The following is a 22338-nucleotide window of genomic DNA, read 5'->3' as shown; positions in this document are numbered from 1 at the left end:
TAGAGCATGGAGTCTATGGAGCAGTGGATCTATGGATCTATGGATCTATGGAGCTATGGAGCATGGAGGCTATGGAGCAGTGGTTCAGTAGAGCATGGAGGCTATGGAGCAGTGGTTCTATGGATCTATGGATCTATGATCTATGGATCTATGGAGCTATGGATCTATGGAGCATGGAGGCTATGGAGCAGTGGTTCCCACTGTCAAGGACCCCCAAATTGACGCTAATGAATTGGCCCGCGGACCCCCATTTGAAAAGAGACCCCTGTTTAATGGCATTAGTCTACAGACCCCCGTTTAATGGCATTTCTATCTCTGGGATATTGTAAAATCAATGTTAATTTAAACTCTTGAGAGTGTACAAATGGACCCATAAGGGTCCATTTGGTTCCATTTGTACATGCACTCTCAGAGTTACAGACCCATAAGGGTCCATTTGGTTCCATTTGTACACTCTCAGAGTTACAGACCCATAAGGGTCCATTTGGTTCTATTTGTACACTCTCCGAGTTACAGACCCATAAGGGTCCATTTGGTTCCATTTGTACACTCTCCGAGTTACAGACCCATAAGGGTCCATTTGGTTCCAAACTATCATGTGGCTATGGGGGACCCCCTGGAACTCCCTCAAGGACCCCTGGGGGTCCCCGGACCCCACTTTGGGAAGCACTGACGTAGAGCACTCCGTTGTCCTCTTAAGTAAAGAATGTAATTGAATAAGCAGTGATTGTAAAGTGGAGTGGCTGGAGAGAGAGAAGCAGGGCCAGCCGTAACTATTTTTATACCCTCTAGTCTAGACAGGAGGCCATCTTGGTGCCTCCTACCCTATAGAGCGCCACAGTCCCTCCCCCTTTCAGAAAAACGAGTGGCCCAGGAAATGAAACCTTGTTTTGTTTTTCGTCTTATAAATTATTTGATCGGCCCCAAAACATTGTGTTCATTGTCATGATTTGTCACGATCCGAGTTGGCTTTGTCCGCGGCGTAACCGTCTTTAAATAAATTATATTAGAAGTGCCGATGGGAGAATGCATTGGGGTTTCATTTCCTGGGCCACTCGTTTTTCTGAAAGGGGGAGGGACTGCGGCGCTCTATAGTCTAGACAGGAGGACATCTTGGCACCACCCTTCCATCATCCCCCTGTCAGGAAAGATTTCATCACACACCACAATGGGTTCACGACAAAAAAAACAAACACATTTTATTCATGACTATTCTATTTTAGGTTTACAAAGTCTACACTCCTCTCTCTGTCTCCCCCCCATCTCTGTCTGTCTGTCTGTCTGTCTGTCTGTCTGTCTGTCTGTCTGTCTGTCTGTCTGTCTGTCTGTCTGTCTGTCTGTCTGTCTGTCTGTCTGTCTGTCTGTCTGTCTGTCTGTCTGTCTGTCTGTCTGTCTGTCCGTCCGTCTGTCCGTCCGTCCGTCATATTTTATTCATGACTATTCTATTTTAGGTTTACAAGGTCTACTCTACACTCCTCTCTCTGTCTCTCTGTCTCTCTCTCTCTCTCTCTCTCTGTCTCTCTATCGATCTCTCTCTCTGTCTCTCTGTCTCTCTCTCTCTCTCTCTGTCTCTCTCTCTGTCTCTCTGTCTCTCTCTCTCTCTGTCTCTCTCTCTCTGTCTCTCTGTCTCTGTCTCTCTATCTCTGTCTCTCTCTCTGTCTCTCTCTCTCTGTCTCTCTCTCTCTCTCTCTCTCTCTCTATCTCTGTCTCTCTCTCTCTGTCTGTCTCTCTCTCTCTCTCTCTCTGTCTGTCCCGACAGCAGAGAAGAGTTAGCAGAGCCATGGCATCCAAACCTGAACCTTGTGACTCACAGAGGAACGCCACTCACACCATTTCCTTTTCCTTTATAGCTGATGTAAAGAAGCCTCAGAGTGCTATTATTATCCTCGTAGTTTTTCTCTTGACCTAATTTACAATGTCAATCAAGCTTGGTTGTTAAATGTAGGCTGTTCTTGTACATAATGCGGTAGACTATACTTTGATTGAGCGTTTTAACCTATTTAGTCCTGACGTCGAAATAAATAAAAAAGTCTTCTGAAAGAATATATATTCAAAGATTTGTGCCACATTTTCACGGGTTTTTCAAAAATAGCAGACCTACAAGCTCATAGCGCGCCACTCGGTGGCGCTCTATGAGCTTGTAGGTCTGCTATTTTTCAATAGCTAAATAATGCTTATAGTTAAAAACACCAAAACGGGTTCCGGTCAGCCTGGTCATGTCATCATTAGTGTCATGATGTCATTATCATGGCAGTGACCTGACCTGCCCTGGAGGTCAGCATCGGACCACAAAGATCACTCTTATACTGCATCGATGGTCAGCAACTGACCTCTCTCTCTACCATCTATTCTATCAGCAACTGACCTCTCTCTCTACCATCTATTCTATCAGCAACTGACCTCTCTCTCTACCATCTATTCTATCAGCAACTGACCTCTCTCTCTACCATCTATTCTATCAGCAACTGACCTCTCTCTCTACCATCTATTCTATCAGCAACTGACCTCTCTCTCTACCATCTATTCTATCAGCAACTGACCTCTCTCTCTACCATCTATTCTATCAGCAACTGACCTCTCTCTCTACCATCTATTCTATCAGCAACTGACCTCTCTCTCTACCATCTATTCTATCAGCAACTGACCTCTCTCTCTACCATCTATTCTATCAGCAACTGACCTCTCTCTCTACCATCTATTCTATCAGCAACTGACCTCTCTCTCTACCATCTATTCTATCAGCAACTGACCTCTCTCTCTACCATCTATTCTATCAGCAACTGACCTCTCTCTCTACCATCTATTCTATCAGCAACTGACCTCTCTCTCTACCATCTATTCTATCAGCAACTGACCTCTCTCTCTACCATCTATTCTATCAGCAACTGACCTCTCTCTCTACCATCTATTCTATCAGCAACTGACCTCTCTCTGGTACCATCTATTCTATCAGCAACTGACCTCTCTCTGGTACCATCTATTCTATCAGCAACTGACCTCTCTCTGGTACCATCTATTCTATCAGCAACTGACCTCTCTCTCTACCATCTATTCTATCAGCAACTGACCTCTCTCTCTGGTACCATCTATTCTATCAGCAACTGACCTCTCTCTCTACCATCTATTCTATCAGCAACTGACCTCTCTCTCTACCATCTATTCTATCAGCAACTGACCTCTCTCTCTACCATCTATTCTATCAGCAACTGACCTCTCTCTCTACCATCTATTCTATCAGCAACTGACCTCTCTCTCTGGTACCATCTATTCTATCAGCAACTGACCTCTCTCTCTGGTACCATCTATTCTATCAGCAACTGACCTCTCTCTCTGGTACCATCTATTAGCACAGTATAAAAACAACACAGTGAACATATAAATATGAGAAGGGTAAGGTGCTAGGCTGAGGCAAAAAATCCCAAGGGGCTTATACGAGGCCTCTACCTATATAAATTAAAATGAAACATTGTACATGAGATATAGAATATCCAGAAAACATGATTGCAGTATATAAAACATAACCAAAACAACAAAACAAAAACACAACAAGAACATGATTAGAATTTTCGGTTATTTACATGATTAGTAGAGAAAAGAATAGATGATACAAAGAAATATAATTAGGTGATCTGGTCAATTAAGTGGGTCCTAAACTTATGTTTGAATTTTTTTAATGAAGTAGAATTTGATGATCAGCAACTGACCTCTCTCTGGTACCATCCATTCTAATACTACAGCATACGGAATCTTAATTAGCTCTGTGTGGAAGATGGACGGGTCGGTGTCATGTCATTAGTTTCACCTCCTGTCTCTAACGAGATTAGACGGTGAAGCATTCGTTCCTTCATTAAGTCTCTTCTCTGCCTGCATGTCTGTCTGCGTGCTGCATGCTGCTCTGACATGTACGGCTTGCTTCGTTCCCTTAACCCATTCTGACCTGAGATCAGATTCATACGAGGTTTCCACTGGACACACACTGGTCTGATTAACCCATTCTGACCTGAGATCAGATTCTAAAAATGTCAGTTGTTCTTCGATTCTTCAAAAATAGCAGACCTACAAGCTCGTAGCGCGCCACTCGGTGGCGCGCTATGAGCTTGTAGATCTGCTATTTTTCAATAGCTAAAGCATAACGTAATGCTATAACACCAAAATGGGTTCCCGTACAAAATGGGATAAGGAGAAAGGTTTCCTTTCCTTGAACGCTTCAGCGTCGCCGCTGCAGGGATCACATCAAAGGAAGGAAGGACAGACGACATTAACGTTCTTTGATAATAATATAGTTCTTTATTTCCATAAGGGAGAGAGGCTGCTTGCCCCGCCTTAACTGGGTTCATATTTAGCCCATTCTGGGCGGGAACCCCCTTTTGGTGTTTTAAGCTGTTATACTTTAAGCTTTTCAAAAATAGCAGATCTACAAATCTCATAGCGCTTGTAGTTGTAGGTCTGCTATTTTTGAAAAATCGTGAAAATGTGGTGCAAATCTTTTTTTTATTTTTTAACTCAAATCTTTGCTTCTGGGGGGGGTCCCTGGAACAACATATTTTCAGATGGGGCTCGGCGGCCAATTACAGATAATTCTGGGGGTCCTTGGCGTGAAAAAGGTTGAGCACCACTGACATAGAAACATGAGGTTTAACCCTGTGAGAACCACTGATATAGAAACATGAGGTTTTAACCCTGTGAGAACCACTGACATAGAAACATGAGGTTTTAACCCTGTGAGAACCACTGACATAGAAACATGAGGTTTTAACCCTGTGAGAACCACTGACATAGAAACATGAGGTTTTAACCCTGAGAGAACCACTGACACAGAAACATGAGGTTTTAACCCTGTGAGAACCACTGACATAGAAACATGAGGTTTTAACCCTGAGAGAACCACTGACACAGAAACATGAGGTTTTAACCCTGTGAGAACCACTGACATAGAAACATGAGGTTTTAACCCTGTGAGAACCACTGACGTAGAAACATGAGGTTTTAACCCTGTGAGAACCACTGACGTAGAAACATGAGGTTTTAACCCTGTGAGAACCACTGACATAGAAACAGAGATTTTTCAGAAAACTGTCATGGTTTAGAAGACATTTGTAGAATCAGGTCTAAATGGGTTAGTATCTATTTTAACAAGATAAAAAAAAAGCTTATAAAGCTGAACAGGCTGATATCCAGCCTGATACGTCCTGGCATTACACAGCGAATTGGCCCGAAAATAGCAGACTTACAAGCCCACAGTTTTTGCACACTAGAGCGGTGCCCGTTCACTGCGGCACGGGTCTACTTGGAACGATACAAGTTGGAAATGAATGCCCCGCCCAGTTATGACGTCTGTGTCCCATGCAATTCAATTCAATTCAAAGGGCTTTATTGGCATGAGAAAACATACGTTTACATTGCCAAAGCAGAAAGAACAATACAACAATACAGCAATACAATCAAAATTATGTACTTTGAAGGTCAGAATCTTCAATATATCAACTTCTGTGTACCAAGGTCACTCAATGCAGGTATAGTGCAGGAATATACACAATGATTAGTCTTTAAGGTGGTTGTGTTCCATTTGATATCCTTCTCCTATCACAGCAACTCACAAATCTTGCTGCTGTGTTTGCACATTGTTGTACTTCGCCCAGCAGATATGGGAGTTTTTTGTCATTGGTCATGTTTTCAAAGTCTCCGTGTGTGGTTTTAATCTGTGGGAAGTATGTGTCTCTGATGTCTTGGTACAATGGACAGATGGTTAGGAAGTGTAGCTCGGTTTCCACTTCGTTTAGTGTGCAGTGGGTGCATAGTCTGTCTTCTCTCGGGATACAGGTCTGCCTATGACGGCCTTTCTCCATCGCGAGACTGTGCTCACTGAGTCTGTACCTATTTAAGATTTTTCTTTGTTTTGGGTCGGTCACGGTGCTCAGGTATTCTGCCACTGTGTATTCTCTGTTTAGGGCCAGATAGCATTCTAGTTTACTCTGCTTTTGTGTTGCTTCTTTCCAATGTGTCAGATAGTTTCCCCTTTGCTGTTTGCTGTTGGTGTTCTCCCATGCACTACAACATGCACCCCATGCACTACAACATGCACCCCATACACTACAACATGCACACACTGAACTGAGTCACTTTAACAGACTATACTCTTCTTGTCTCCCGGCAGGCTTGCCTTCGTCCAGGAACCCCATGGATCGGGATGTGGAGAGCACAGCCATCTTCAGAACGGCCAAGCTGTCCAAACAGTTCGACCACCCGGACCCCAAGCATGAGCTGGCGGCGGCGGCGGAGAGGAAGCCGCGCAAGGTTCAGCGCTACGTCCGCAAGGACGGCAAGTGCAACGTCCACCACGGCAACGTGCAGGAGCTGTACCGCTACCTGACGGACATCTTCACCACGCTGGTGGACCTGAAGTGGCGCTTCAACCTGTTCATCTTCGTGCTGGTCTACACCATCACGTGGCTCCTGTTCGGCTTCGCCTGGTGGCTCATCGCCTACGCGCGCGGGGACTTCGACCACGCGGCGGACGACACGTGGACGCCGTGCGTCAACAACCTCAACGGCTTCGTCTCGGCCTTCCTCTTCTCCATCGAGACGGAGACCACCATCGGCTACGGCTACCGCGTGATCACGGACCAGTGCCCCGAGGGCATCCTGCTGCTGCTCATCCAGTCGGTGCTGGGCTCCATCGTCAACGCCTTCATGGTGGGCTGCATGTTCGTCAAGATCTCGCAGCCCAAGAAGCGCGCCGAGACGCTGGTGTTCTCCACCAACGCCGTCATCTCCATGCGCGACGGCCGCCTCTGCCTGATGTTCCGCGTGGGCGACCTGCGGAACTCGCACATCGTGGAGGCCAACATCCGCGCCAAGATGATCAAGTCGAAGCAGACCAAGGAGGGCGAGTTCATCCCGCTCAACCAGACGGACATCAACGTGGGATACGACACCGGGGACGACCGGCTGTTCCTGGTGTCGCCGCTCATCATCTGCCACGAGATCAACCACAAGAGCCCCTTCTGGGAGATCTCGCAGGCCCACCTGGGGAAGGAGGACATCGAGATCGTGGTCATCCTGGAGGGGATGGTGGAAGCTACAGGTACGTACATGTATACAGTTACAGTAGAGTACAGTTTCTAGGACACTGTATATTGGGGGCATTTGTGGACATTGTGTGAGATTGTTCCTGGTTTTAATAGATGTTCTTGGCTTTCTTGTCCAGTAGCTATAGCTAGTAGCTAGTATTTAGTTGGCCTAAATAATATATTAGAAGCTTTTTTATCAAGAATTGATCAATGTCACCATGGTCCATAAGTGTACACTACAAAAAAAAAGCAAAGATCTGAGTTAAAAACTTTCGCTCTGAAAGAATATATATTCAAAGCTTTGCACTACGTTTTCATGATTCTTTTTTTCAAAAATAGCAGATCTACAAGCTCATAGCGCGGCACTCGGTGCCGCGCTATGAGCTTGTAGGTCTGCTATTTTTCAATAGCTATAATGTATAACATAATGCTTAAAACACCAAAAGGGGTTCCCGCCCAGAATGGCATAATAAAAGAAAACAAAATGCTGAAATGTATTCGGTGAATGTGGACGGAGGCAGTGTTATACACTACACACCATGGGCGTTGTATTATTATTATAATATATTGTATTATTGTATTAGTATTATACACTACACACCATGGGCGTGGTTGCCACACAGCCGGCATTTTGTCCAAACCATCAGCTGCCCAATACAGGCATACTGTGTGTGAACGACATGCAAATACGATCACATTTTATTATCAATAGATGAGGGCAGGTGTGTTGCCTATATAACCTAACCACTGTTGTCCAAAAAAAAGACATCATTGAAATAAAAAACACTGTGGTGAATTTACAATTTAAGCGTTTAGCAGATGCTCTTATCCATGAACCCAACAAATATAAGTCATTCATTCATCAGCTCAGATGGTATTCAGTGTTAAAGGAGAATTCCATTCTAGAAGGCTTTCTTACCTATATTTGTAGTCCCCACCAAAGAGGTCCAGGTGTTATTTTGTGCAAAAGCTCCTTATTGGCTATTTCCCCTACCATAAGCCCTAAATGAATTGCATTGAATTGAATGGGAATTGAATGGGGGCTATGGGGTGTTGTGCTAATTCGCTTATTTCCATCGCTCAAAATTATATTTTCTTTCTATATATCCTCTCTTCATAATGTAAATAATATCCCAAGCGGCACACTTTACTACTTATTTAGATGGAAATAAGCGAATTAGCACAACACCCCATAGCCCCATTCAATTCCCATTCAATTCAATGCAATTCATTGAGCGCTTATGGTAGGGGAAATAGCCAATAAGGAGCTTTTGCACAAAACAACACCTGGACCTCTTTGGTGGGGACGTAACGACTACAAAGACAGGTAATAAAGGTAAGAAATCCTTCTAGCATGGAATTCTCCTTTAAGAAAACGAAGTAATTGCCAGTAAAGTAACTAGGATACCAGATATACATCAAACCTATATTATAGCATCTGTTCTAAAGCAAACAAAATGCTATAATATAATGTGGCACGAGCAAACAGCACAGTATCTGAATAATGTACACGGGGGGCCCGATAATCTGTTCCGGATCAACTTTATGGTTCGTGGAAAGCGTCCAGCGAAAGCTTTCACAATGAATGTAAACACTGGAGTCGACGTACATGCACACAGGGGCGGAGAGCTGAGACAACATTTAACCCGTTTTGGTGTTTTAAACATTATGTTATAATTTAGCTATTGAAAAATAGCAGATCTACAAGCTTATAGCGCGCTACGAGCTTGTATATGTCTGCTATTTTTTTAAATAATTGTAAAGCAGCAACTTGGACACTCAGGCATGAAGGAAGCATGAGTTCAAGTCCGTTGCTCTCCCCTTGTCCCCCATATATGGGGACTAGGTTGGTCTCCCCTTGTCCCCCATATATGGGGACTAGGTTGCTCTCCCCTTGTCCCCCATATATGGGGACTAGGTTGGTCTCCCCTTGTCCCCCATATATGGGGACTAGGTTGGTCTCCCCTTGTCCCCCATATATGGGGACTAGGTTGGTCTCCCCTTGTCCCCCATATATGGGGACTAGGTTGCTCTCCCCTTGTCCCCCATATATGGGGACTAGGTTGGTCTCCCCTTGTCCCCCATATATGGGGACTAGGTTGGTCTCCCCTTGTCCCCCATATATGGGGACTAGGTTGGTGGAGGGTGTATAGAGCCCAGGATCACATTAGATGATTGACACAGGGGTGAAAAATGGGTTACAAAATCGTGGGATAAAGAATATATTAAAAAAAATATTTACATCTGGGGGGGTCCCTGGCTGGAACGACATATTTTGAGATGGGGGTCCGTTGACCAATAGATATAATTCTGGGGGTCCTTGACTTGAAAAAGGTTGAGCACCGCTGACATAATAGAAACATGGGGTTTTTCAGAAAAGAATTCGGATTTAGAAGCCTTTTCTTTTTTTAATCTACCTCAGTCCAAAATGGGTTAAACACTGGAGTCAACGTGCGTGCACACACAAGGGGGTGGAGGGCTGAAACAACACTCACCTTGACTTCATAAAGTTACATTATACGGTCCGTCCGTCTTCAGCCGCTTATCCGGAGTCGGGTCGCGGGGGCAACAGTTCTGTGCAGAACTTCATGAAGTTGTTTGTTGCAAAAATGATGGATTAAGTTACGCTCATACCAAAGCCACATTCGGGGGGGGGGGGGGGGGGGGGGTCGTGGACGGGAAGGTGTTGAAAACCAGCACTCGTGCTGCTAATACGCTGTAAGCAATGCATCTGCAATGCAATGTGATTGAGACGTCCACTCCATGTCAAATAAATACACATGAACCCATTAGGGACTTAGTGATAGTGAGTGAGGGGTCCATATAGTGTTAGTTCCGACGTCACAATAATCCAACATAACTAATCCTGCCCCGCACCCCAACGGTGTCTGCCCATAGATCCCCAAGTCCCGCTAGTACGAACATGCGTTAAGGTTGGCGAACATGTGTTAAGGTTGGCGATGCACTGCTCCTGTGCTTGTGGTTATGTTTAGGTTAGGGTTAGAGACGGGGTTAGTAATTGATTTCGGAAACAATGGGAGGTCGGAACAATGGGAGGTCAGAACAATGAGAGGTCACTCAGGTCAGAATAATGACATGGAACCAACCGCAACCGCACACGGAAAGCCCCAGGCGAGTCTTAGCGGCCACGTATGTGGGACTAGCAGGACGTCAGGCTAACACGTGCATTGTGAGGGTTATTGGAAAAGACTTCCCTGAATAAATAAAGGTTAAAGAAAGAAAGAAAGACAGACAATAGCCAAACTACCAGGATTTTGACAGGTCATTTTCATTCAACATTAAACAAAAAAGAAATATCCACTTTTTTTACAATTATTTGACAACCTTAGTTGCTAGTTTGCTTTCCAGATATTATTACAAAACATATTCACCGACACCTATAGATACTTTGGCTATTTGAGTGACGCGTTGTGAGCTTGTAGATTTGCTATTTTCAAAAGTGCCGAACTTGTGGAAAATATTAGCAGGCAACAGTGCAGTACTACAGCGCCCCCTACTGGTACATACTGGTGCTCATTAACGTCACATGGGTGCATGACCAACACATAGTCACGGACATCGCTGTTCCTTGGAGTGGTTGCACCACTCAAACACATAAAGAAAAGATGAACCAGCAATGCATTATTGAACGCATCAAAGGAAGTCATTGACCTAAGAGACAAGGACATGCAGGTTGTTCCAGTCAGTCAGACTTAAAAGCACGCCTATCCATCTCTCTCTAGAGATCCTGAGCACAATGACAGAAAGATGTTGAGTATGTCTTGACTTGGAGAATAAGCCGATGTGAATTGGATCAAAAACTGTTTTGTAGGATAGTAGGATAATTAAAATTTGAACACAAAAAGTAACCAATGAAATTGTCTCCTGGCTTGGGGTGAAGACCGGTTCAAGGAATCATACATGGCACAATGACGCTGTCTGATAATGACACCTCAAAACAAACCTATACACATGTTATTAAAGACAACAGAGAATGAGAATGAAGGTGATGTGGTCCATGTTAGATTGGCTTTTTTAACTATTTAAAAATGATTTTATAAATAGTAAAAAAAGGCAAAGTAGTTTAGGGATAAGGCCATGGACGAAAATAGAGCCTTTAAGTTCTTAACCCATTCGACCTGAGGCCAATTCTACAAATGACTTCTAAAATCACTAGGACCCCCAAATTCATATACGTATCCAGGCGTGTCGACATCTTCTCCAAAGTGGGATTTATTGTCTCTTTTCTGCACTAATATAAGTACACTTAGTAACTATAATATTACACTCACTGACGGAGACGCTTTTTAGGTTGTGCGAACGGTGCGGCCGCAGTCGCGCCTGAGGCCTCGCACTAGCGGCATTTTTTAATTATTTGAGATGGAACGGCTTTACGTCTCTCTCTCTCTCTCTCTCTCTCTCTCTCTCTCTCTCTCTCTCTCTCTCTCTCTCTCTCTCTCTCTCTCTATCCTTTTAATTGAGATATTAACTACCGGTATTTACTTACATATTTCCATTTTGCACCAATATTATACTGCCATGTCTTAATACAGTGTTGCTTTCTACAAATAAAATAAGCAAATTAGGAAAGGTTGATCACAAAGTTAGTGTGGTATTATAGGCTACTTTATTTAATTATTAAAGCACAGAGAGCCACCGAGCCACCGAGTGGCGCGCTACGAGCTCGTAGGTCTGCTATTTTTTGAAAAATCGAAGGACGACTGACATAGAAACATAGCTTTTTCAGAAAACTGTATAGATTTTTTTAGAATCCGATCTCAGGTCAGAATGGGTTAAGAATTGTTGATTTGTTACTGCGTGATGTCGGATGTTTCACTGTTTTTATTAGAGGCTGCTTAATTCATTGTGCGTCACTGCTTTCATAAAGCCTGCTACTTAATTTTTAACCCTTTGTTAAACAATCCTGGAATGTGGTTATATACAAGTTTATGAAAGGGACAGGGGACCGGTTTACTGCATCTATAGACTACTGTACTACATATAAAGACCACTGTACTGTATCCAGCTCTGTACGAGACCACTGTACTACATATAAAGACCACCCCATGGGACATTATCTCAGCTTGATACCTGGCAGAATCTTAAAATATACACACTTTGTAATCGGAACGTTTTCAGCTAATCCTTTGGCAGTGTTTGTCCTGTAATAAGAGTCAAGATGTGCTTGAATCTTAATAATTAAGCATGTATATGTATTAATTAGGGATGCACCGAAAGGGAAACGCTTGGCCGAAACCGAATACCGAATATAGGAAAGAGTTGGCCGAAAACCAAAAACCCGAAACATGATTAATATTATATATCATGTTCCTACCATTGCTGTCATGGCCGTACCTTAAAGCTACCTGATTTATGGCAAAATAAATGGTTATGGCAAAACTTAACTTAAATAATAATCACTATTATGGGTCCATAAAACATTTATTCAGCTCATTTGAATGCATTAATTGCATACACTATTCGGTTATATATTTTCTGCCTATATCCGGGCCGAAACCGAATAGGCCGAAAATGCTTTTTTAGCCATTTTCTGCCGAATATTTTCTGCGGCCGAATATTCGGTGCGTCACTATTAATGGATCCTAATTGTATCGAAACATGTGTAAATTTGTCCCTGTAGGTTGTTTAATTCAATAGTTATGCTGTTTTCTCCATTTTCGGATTTGGGTATAGGATTGAGTAACAAAGGGTTAAAAATAAACACCATGGGACCATTTTTAGCCTGTTACCTGACAGAATCTAAAAATAGACGCTTCAAGGATTAAGAAAAAACAGCTGATGTCAAAAAGAATCCACTCCAAAAAGTGTAGATGTGATCTGAACGTTTTCAGCAATATTTCTGCAGTTTTTTGTCAAGATGTGCTTGAATCTTATAATAATAACCACTTTGCGGGTTTTGGGTATAGGATTGTGTAAGAAAAATGTTAAAAATGAACCCCATCATGGGACATTTTTCTTGCCCTTCAAGGATTCAGAAAATAACTGTTGGAACATAAATATCCACCTAAGAATTTAGTAAACAGAGAAATATTTTTGTGCAGTCTTTGCCCCGAAATAGAGTCAAGATGTGCTTGAATCTTCATAATATATATATTTTTAATTCCTTGGGTCCTAATTGTGTGGAAACATGTGTTAATTTGTCCCTGTAGGTTGTTTATGTCAATAGTTATGCTTCATTTGCATATTTAGGTAGGGTATGTGTAAGAAAGGGTTCAAAATGAACCCCTTGGGGCATCTTGTTAAAATTTAATTTAATGTGGTGTTAAAAAATCCACCCTATGCGTGTGAACCCTCCGTTCCATCTAGAGTACTATCTGAAAGCCTATTGGGCTTTTTAAGATTGATTGAACCGGCGACTGTGCCATTTCTGCCTAGCCGAAGCATGCCATGTCTATACCTGGGAACCGACTTTGGCAGGGACTCGGCTAAAATAGAACAAATACATAAATAAAACGCCAACTTTGGCGCGCAGGGGATGTGTGTAACCCAACTTTAACGCACTCCGAGGAGAAATACTCTGAAATCTCCCCATTGGCTATAATAGTCATGTGAGGATGGTTAGGCATATTTCATATTTATATGGTGCGGTTCACCTGTTTCACCAAAGTCACTCTCACCATACATATACCGGTGGCTTACGCATTTAAGATCCGAAGCAGATTAAAAAACAATCTTCATATCAAGGACCCCCAAAATGATATGAATTTGATTGTGGAACCCCATCTCAAAAGATGTTGTAGCAGGGACCCACAGAAGCAAAGGTTTGAGTAAAAAACAACAAATATACAGGTATTCAGAATCAAGATTTGCACACATTTTCCAACGTTAAATAACGGCTCCACACAGGGTCATTGAGCTTGTAGATCTGTTGTTATTTTTTTTACTAGCCAAAGAAATCTAAAATGACACAGAATATGATTTCACGGTTTTAATGGGTTAACTCTCGCATGCACCAAAATTACATAACCCACATCTTACAGTCATAAATATGGCATCTATCTTGACAAGCGCATTGTGTTGGCGGAGGTACTGCAGTCCTGCCCATTCTGGGCCAGAACCCCTTTTGGTGTTTTAAGCATTATGTTATACGCTTTAGCTATTGAAAAATAGCAGATTTACAATCTTGTAGCGCGGCACCGAGTGCCGCGCTACAAGCTTGTAGATCTGCTATTTTTGAAATAATGTGACGCAAATCTTTGAATATATATATATATATATATATATATATATATTCTTTCAGAGCGAACATTTTTTAACTCAAATCTTTCCTTCTGGGGGGTCCCCCTGGAACAGCATATTTTCAGATGGGGTTCGGCGGCCAATTACAGTATATTCTTGGGGGTCCTTGACGTGAAAATGTTTTGAGAATGACTGAAATAGAATGATCAGAAAACTGTCAGAATTGAGAAGACATTTTTGTAGAATGGAGCTCATGGTTCTAAACGGTTCTAACAACAGAGGCCAGTCCTTTCAGTGTCAGGTTGAGTTTTCATCTCGTGACGTTCCTGTGAGTGACTCAGCACCACGAACAGAGGATATGAGAGGCTGCTTGACGCCAGTTACGCTGTAGGTCGGCAGGTTGGCCATGAGGACACGCTGTTGTTATTATTATTATTGCATGTACGATTTCACAACAAATGGATTATGACGAGAAGAATGGAATGCAAAGAGAGCACTTTAAAACAATGAGCGAGAGTCAAGAGGATAATTGGGTTGGTGTGTGTGTGTGTGTGTGTGTGTGTGTGTGTGTGTGTGTGTGTGTGTGTGTGTGTGTGTGTGTGTGTGTGTGTGTGTGTGTGTGTGTGTGTGTGTGTGTGTGTGTGTGTGTGTGTGTGTGTGTGTGTGTGTGTGTGTGTGTGTGTGTGTGTGTGTGTGTGTGTGTGTGTGTGTGTGTGTGTGTGTGTGTGTGTGTGTGTGTGTGTGTGTACGCTGATTTTATGCTGAAATCGTTCAAATATTGCCCCGATTGACTTCAGAATGTTTTATCGACGTTCAATCAATTCGCTCTAATCACTCTGTGAGATTAAATGGACATTGCGGTCGGTTGCAGACGAGGCTGTCTGGTTCCTGCTGCTCACTTTCTGCTCATTGTGAGTCAACTCCAACCGCTTATTCGGCAGATTAAAATCACTTGTCTTTTTAACCCATTAAGGCCAATTCTACAAAATGTCTTTGTCTATTTTGGGGGTCAAAATGATACGTATTTGGCCACCGACCCCCACCTCAAAATATTTAGTTCCAGTTCCAGGGAACCCCCAGAAGCAAGCAGTGTTAAAAATGTATATACTTTTACAGTATAATACAGTTTACAGTACTTTTACAGTACTTGCGCGCTCTGCTTGCGCAAGTAATGGAAGCGCTCTCTAGTGCAGGTGTTCTCAACCCGTGGGTCGCGACCCCTCGGGGGAGGGGGTCGCCAAATTATTTTGGGGGGGTCCCCAAATTATTAAAAATAAATAAAACATTTTTTTCCCCCTTTTTTCTTAATGGCTATAGTACTCATAGTATATGCATACACCTTCCCCAATGATTATATCTGGTTTCAGTATTTATTCATGGTGTATTGTCTCTATTATTAAGGTTATTGTAGCAGTCAATTTATATTGGGGGTCGGGAGGAAGGGGGCGGGGCATCCAGAGACATTGCCAAAGCATTTACGGGGGTCCCCGGCCAAAAACGTTGAAAGAACCCCTGCTCTAGTATATAGTTTTGACTTTGTGTGTACCTTTTGTGTGATGTGTTGGTGTTGTGGTGTATGTCATTATGCAGGCATGACGTGCAGTGTTGTTTTTGTCAGAACTTTTCTATTTTAGTTTTAGTCATAGTCTCTTTTCACTTAGTTTTACGATTTTAGTCGACTAAATCAACTGTTGATTTAGTCGACTAAAATGTGTTTTGACAGGCCTTGATGATGACGTTGTCATGACATATTTTACACTTTGGTTGCATGCTGAAAATAGCACATATACAATCAGAGATTGTATATCTGCTATTTTCAGCATGCAACCCAGCATAAAACTGGATCTCTTGGCCACTAGAGTCCCTCCCTAACATTTTAGTCTAGTTTTTATTTGTTGACGAAATTGTCAGTATATTTAGTCTTAGTTTTAGTCATCATAGATTCGTTTTTATTTAGTTTTTTATTTCGTTTTAGTCAGTGAAAAAAGGTAGTCGACGAACATTTTTCGTCTTAGTTTTAGTCGACGAAAACGACACTGATGACGTGCCAGGCCAGGAGCTCCTACTGTACGTGTATAACTATACAGTATATAGTAACATTATGTAATAATGTCATTATGCAGGCATGACGTGCCAGGCCCGGAGCTCCTACGTGTATAACTATACAGTATATAGTAACATTATGTAATAATATCATTATGCAGGAATGACGTGCCAGGCCCGGAGCTCCTACGTGTATAACTGTATATAGTAACATTATGTAATAATGTCATTATGCAGGAATGACCTGCCAGGCCCGGAGCTCCTACGTGACCAGCGAGATCAAGTGGGGCCACCGCTTCACGCCGGTGCTCACGCTGGAGGACGGCTTCTACGAGGTGGACTACAACAGCTTCCACGACGTCTACCAGACCAACACGCCCAGCTGCAGCGCCCGCGAGCTCCACGACATGACCCACCGCGCCCGCCTGCCCCTCACCTGGTCGCTGGCCAGCCGGCTGAGCCAGCAGGGCCTCCCGCCGGAGAAGGAGAAGATGAAGAAGAAGGAGGAGGAGGAGCTAAAGGAGGAAACGAAGGTCCCGCCCCCCGCCGCCGCCGTCGAAGAGGTCGCCCCCCGCCCCCCCGTCGTGGTCATCGCTGAGGAGCAGAGCGAGAGGAACGGAGACATCGCCAACATAGAGAGCGAGTCCAAAGTGTAGGATCAGGAGCGGTGGTTCTCAAGCTTCTACATGTCAAGGACCCCCAACCCTCAAATGATACTTAATAATACTAGGTGTTTATATGCATAAAGTAGGTAGGTAGCAAATAGTTACACCTAATAATTATACATTTCAAACGTTCCTTCACAGAGATACTGAGATTTGACAGTTTACAGCGGTCGAAAGTACTTGCGCGCTCTGCTTGCGCACTAGTTGGCCATTTATGGCCTACTAGTGTGCAACAAGCAAGTATGCACTCGACAGAGTGCAGTTCTAGTTTTTAAATAAATTGATGACAGTGAAGTGACAATTTAAGGGCTTTTGAGACCAGGTCAACCATTGGCCAAGTTGTCAAATTGCATAAGAAATATGCACAACATCTTGAAAATACTGAATCTTACAAGCTCTTACAACGCCTCACACGGCGAGGCGTTGTGAGCTTGTCGATCTGCTATTCTCACATTTAAATTGAAACTAAATTGACTGCCTCAACTCCTTGTCAGGTGGTTCAAATATAATCATTTTCTTTTGGGGTCTGAAAAGGTTGAGAATGAGAACCACTGAGCGAAGGCAAGGTTTCGTGGAACATTGCGAGACACAGAAGTTTACGTCTCTTCTTCAGGGATGCTGAGCCCAGTTTTTCGGGTCCCACGGTCCGTGTGAGGACGCAGGTCCCACGGTCCGTGAGGACACAGGTCCCACGGTTCATGTGAGGACGCAGGTCCCACGGTCCGTGAGGACACGGGTACAGTACAGGTTCATTCTGAGACTCGGAGTACAGTCCAAGTCCAAGATGGCCTGCAACAACAACATAGAAAAACAAATAAAAATAATAAATAAATCACCACTTATAGATAGACATGTACAGTACGATGTACAACTGCACGTTCCAAAATAATCCTCTTGATGATTTCAAATCCATATCGTTGTTTTTTTAAATTCAAGATAAAAACTGTATACAGTGTCTGTATATTGTGTGCGATACATACAAACACGTCACACGCACGCACGCATGCATGCGCACACACACAGGCACGCACACACACACACACACACACACACACACACACACACACACACACACACACACACACACACACACACACACACACACACACACAGTACATAATGTATGTACTATCTATAATGACGACTGCCATTTGTATTTTTGTACATATCTAGAACCAAATGTGTTGCAGGAGTGTGAATGTTTGACAGCTATTTGATACTTAGATCTGCCGTATTGTACATAACGTTCTCATATTCTAATCTAGGCCTTATGTTTGGCAGCCGTCTTTGTTAGGACTTTTCACAAATGTGTAAGCTTTGTATATGAACACAATATATATATAGGCTGCGTTTTATTCGTTCAGTATTGTTGTATAGACAAAAAACAACCGTCGACACTATAGTTAGTTATAACTTAAGACAACAGTAACTGATATTATAACGGAAGTCAAACATGAACCAAATGGCGTTTTTTTTAGATTCTGCACTTGTATATAAAACCGTTTCCCTGGAAAGAGATGAGCTGCTGCTCTCCTGTTAGCCTTACGGTGTCATACGTACGTTGTTGGTCGCCAAGTCGTCGGTGAACATATCTTATATTCTCGTGTGATAAACACTATACTGCCACAACAACAAGTACAACAACAACAGGAGCTGTGTAAACAAAGTCGTTTAGGAGAATTTAATTTACACAACGAATACAATGACAATGATGTCATCATAGCCACTTTTCATTGCTATTGATTTCAGGGGAAGGAAGCCCTTTAACCCATTCTGAACGGGAACCCATTTTGGTGTCGGCATCATGTCATGCTTTAGCTATTGAAAAATAGCAGATCTACAAGCTCGTAGCGCGCCACCGAGTGGCGCGCTACGAGCTTGTAGGTCTGCTATTTTTTGAAAAAATCGAAGAACGACTTGACATTTTTTAGAATCTGATCTCAGGTCAGAATGGGTTCATCAGACCAGTGTGTGTCCAGTGGAAACCTCGTATGAATCTGATCTCAGGTCAGAATGGGTTACGTGTGCACGTGTTGGTTGCCTAATATGCAAGGAAACTGTATACTGTAGCTGCATGCTCTGCCATGTAGCTGTTCTTGTATTAACCCATTCTGACCTGAGATCAGATTCATACGAGGTTTCCACTGGACACACACTGGTCTGATTAACCCATTCTGACCTGAGATCAGATTCTAAAAATGTCAAGTCGTTCTTCGATTTTTCAAAAATAGCAGATCTACAAGCTCGTAGCGCGCCACTCGGTGGCGCGCTACGAGCTTGTAGGTCTGCTATTTTTCAATAGCTAAAGCATGACATGATGCCCACCAAAACGGGTTCTCGTACAGAATGGGTTAATTAGAGGTCAATTCAGCTCGATGTTGAAGACGCAACTTGCAATGTGAAGGAACTACAGATGTTGCATGAGCAGGATGTGGTCAGAGCAGGATGTGGGCAGACAGAAAAGGGCCCTTAAAAGGAAGTTTTCAGCGATAAAATCTTTTTTTTTTTTTTTATGGAAAAGAAAAGAAAACAAACATTTGGGGCCATTGTTTTCATCCACCAGGGCAAAGATACACATCATCACGGCACCATATCTGTGATCGTTAAACTTAGCATATTTATAGTATAATAATTTTAATTATGTAATCGGATTAACATGAGGAAAACATTGAGGCCATTTCTTTATGGTGTTATATTGATTTACACACTCTTGGCTCATGTTTCAGAGAGAGAGAGAGAGAGAGAGAGAGACATAGTTAGAGAGAGACATAGTTAGAGAGACATAGAGACATAGATAGAGAGGTTGACAACTGATTTACTAGTTACTGACCGAATGTTAAAAAGTGGATGTTTCCAGTGAGGTGTCCGTTGGCCAACTGCAAACCAATTCTTCTTATCATGATTCAAATCGAGAGGCAAAGTAAGCTTAACATTGTTTAATACAATCAGATAGGACTTTTCTGTGTGGATGTATATGGGCTGTCGAGGCCAGAAAGTAGTTATTTTTCTTTTTTGCCACTCAGAAGGCGTTCCTGCATTACTTCCGGTTATGATGATGATGATAATGATGATGTCACACGCGTACAGTAGCCTCTAGCGATCTCAGATGCTGAATATTGGTGCGCTAACAAACTGTAACTCCAACCCAAATGGAACACTGGCTCACACCTAACTTATTTAACTTCTTTATTTTCTTATATTTAACTTTGTTTTTGTTTTGTTTTTTAACTTATGGTTTTATGACTCTATTGATAGTGTTTAATTCCGTGTTTGCATATAGTATGTGTGCCTTTTGTAAATCTCTACTTTTGAGAATATATCGGTGAGTATAATTATAGAAAAAAGGGGAAAAAAAGTATGTGTAATGAAAATCCCAATCAACCCATTAATAATCAATGCGTTATTTGAGTACTTATAAGTGTTAAGAATGACCAAATGGAACTTTCAGGGAGTAGGAAAACAACTCAAGGTATCTTGCGTTATTAATATTATTAACCACTCTGGGCCCAAAGTCACAGCGTTCCATTACTGGATACACTCCCTGTTTCTCAACGCTCGTCCCGGGGTCCGCCAGAGGTACAAATGGACCCCTTGACGGGTCTGTGACCCAAATGGAACAATGTTCTTATCTGTGGGATCCCAACCTAATAAACGCCATAACTATTATCTGTGAGAATTGAACTCTGTAGACGGTATACAGACCTGTAAGGGTCCATTTGGGTTCTGTGTAGACGGTCTACAGACCCGTAAGGGTCCATTTGGGTTCTGTAGACGGTATACAGACCCGTAAGGGTCCATTTGGGTTCTGTAGACGGTCTACGGACCCGTAAGGGTCCATTTGGGTTCCCTGGCGGGCATGCGTTCAGTTGGAACAGATAGCTGTATCTCTGCCAGGAACTGTATATGACTGACAAACAAACAAACAAACAAACAGACACACACACACACACACACACACACACACAACAGGGATGAAAACATTATCTGGTCGGTTTGCCTTCAACCTGGCTGAGACAATGTCTTCACGGTGTTCATGTTTCTGTGCAGCTGTAGAAGTACATGCAAGGCCTGATGTTTTTTTTCTTTTTAACCTGCCTTTTGAAATGTGTCTCATATCGGCATCAGTAATGTTGTCCAGGGAGGGTCATCATCGCCATGTTGGCTCGTTGTGGTGGACATTTTTTGTCAACATTCTATTTTTGCCCTGCACGGACGTACAAAATGAGAGGACGATAATATTACCAGAAACACATGAAAAGAGAGCCCTGTATGACCACAACAGGTCTGTAACTCTGAGAGTGTTCAGATAAGGGTCCGTTTGGTTCCATTTGAACACTCTCAGAGTTAAGGGGGATCTCTTCAAATTAAACCTTTGATAACCACTAGTACTACTAGTTGGACTCCTAATCTGCCATACTGTATGTGTCATAATAAATAAGTGTCATGCTATATTCTGGAGAAGCCCTGGAGACTTTTGGCATTCAGTAAAGTGGGTGTAATGGAGTGTGAAACAGAAAATCTGAAAGATTTCCCACACGGACATGCCAGCTGGTCTTTGCCTCCGTGTTCGGACATGCTGCTGGTGTCAGCTGGTTAATTAATGTCTGCATAATATTATTACATAATCGGACATGTTGGTGTCAGCTGGTACTGTCTGTATAATATTATTACATAGCGTCGCTGTCGGTTATGGTGGAAACCTCGTATGTCCAAAAACTCTTGACCTTTCAGGCAATGGAGAAAAACTAAAGGGAAAACCCGCTGTGTTCCAAATTGATCTAATGCGGTGGTTCCCCCCAAAGTGGGCTCCACGGGGACTCCCATGGGGGTCCTTGAGGGAGTTCCAGGGGGTCCCCGGCTAGATGATGATTAGGAAACCAAATGGACCCTTATGGGTCTGTAACTCTGAGTGTATTTGTGCACTGCAAACGGAGAACTTAGAAGACATTTCTTTAGAATCGGCCTCAGGTCCAAATGGGTTAAGTTTGACATACTAACCCTTTGAACCCATTTAGACCTGAGGACGATTCTACAAATGTCTTCTAAATCCTGACAGTTTTCTGAAAAACGCTATGTCGTTCTCATATACATTTTCATGTCAAGGACCCCCAAAGAATATATGTAATTGGCCGCCGACCCCCACCTGAAAATATGTAGTTCCAGGGACCCTCCAGAAGCAAAGATTTGAGTTAAAAACGTTCGCTGTGAAATAATTCAGATTTTTCAGAAATAGCAGACCTACAAGCTCATAGCGCGCCACTCGGTGCCGCGCTATGAGCTTGTAGATCTGCTATTTTTCAATAGCTATGAAGTATAACATAATGCTTATATGCAATATAGTAAAAAAAAAAAGAAAGATA

At 42.8% G+C, this 22338-nt stretch overlaps 1 protein-coding gene across 1 annotated transcript in view; it reads left to right on the top strand.

Annotated features, from left to right (window-relative positions):
* LOC308327698 (G protein-activated inward rectifier potassium channel 2-like) overlaps positions 1-16969 on the top strand; it is a gene marked incomplete at its 3' end in the record, with an annotated part of 22021 nt that extends 5052 nt beyond the window's left edge. Inside the window, exons 2-3 of the mRNA XM_080781223.1 lie at positions 6155-7084; positions 16551-16969. Coding sequence (XP_080637349.1) covers positions 6178-7084; positions 16551-16969 — 1326 coding nt within the window. The 5' untranslated portion in view covers positions 6155-6177. The remainder of the gene's footprint in view (positions 1-6154; positions 7085-16550) is intronic.
* Between the last annotated feature and the right edge of the window lie 5369 nt (positions 16970-22338).

The sequence above is a fragment of the Protomyctophum bolini genome (assembly GCF_963924005.1).
Source record: "Protomyctophum bolini genome assembly, chromosome: 13".
NCBI lineage: Eukaryota > Metazoa > Chordata > Actinopteri > Myctophiformes > Myctophidae > Protomyctophum > Protomyctophum bolini.
This window is presented reverse-complemented; position numbering and strand designations above follow the sequence as displayed.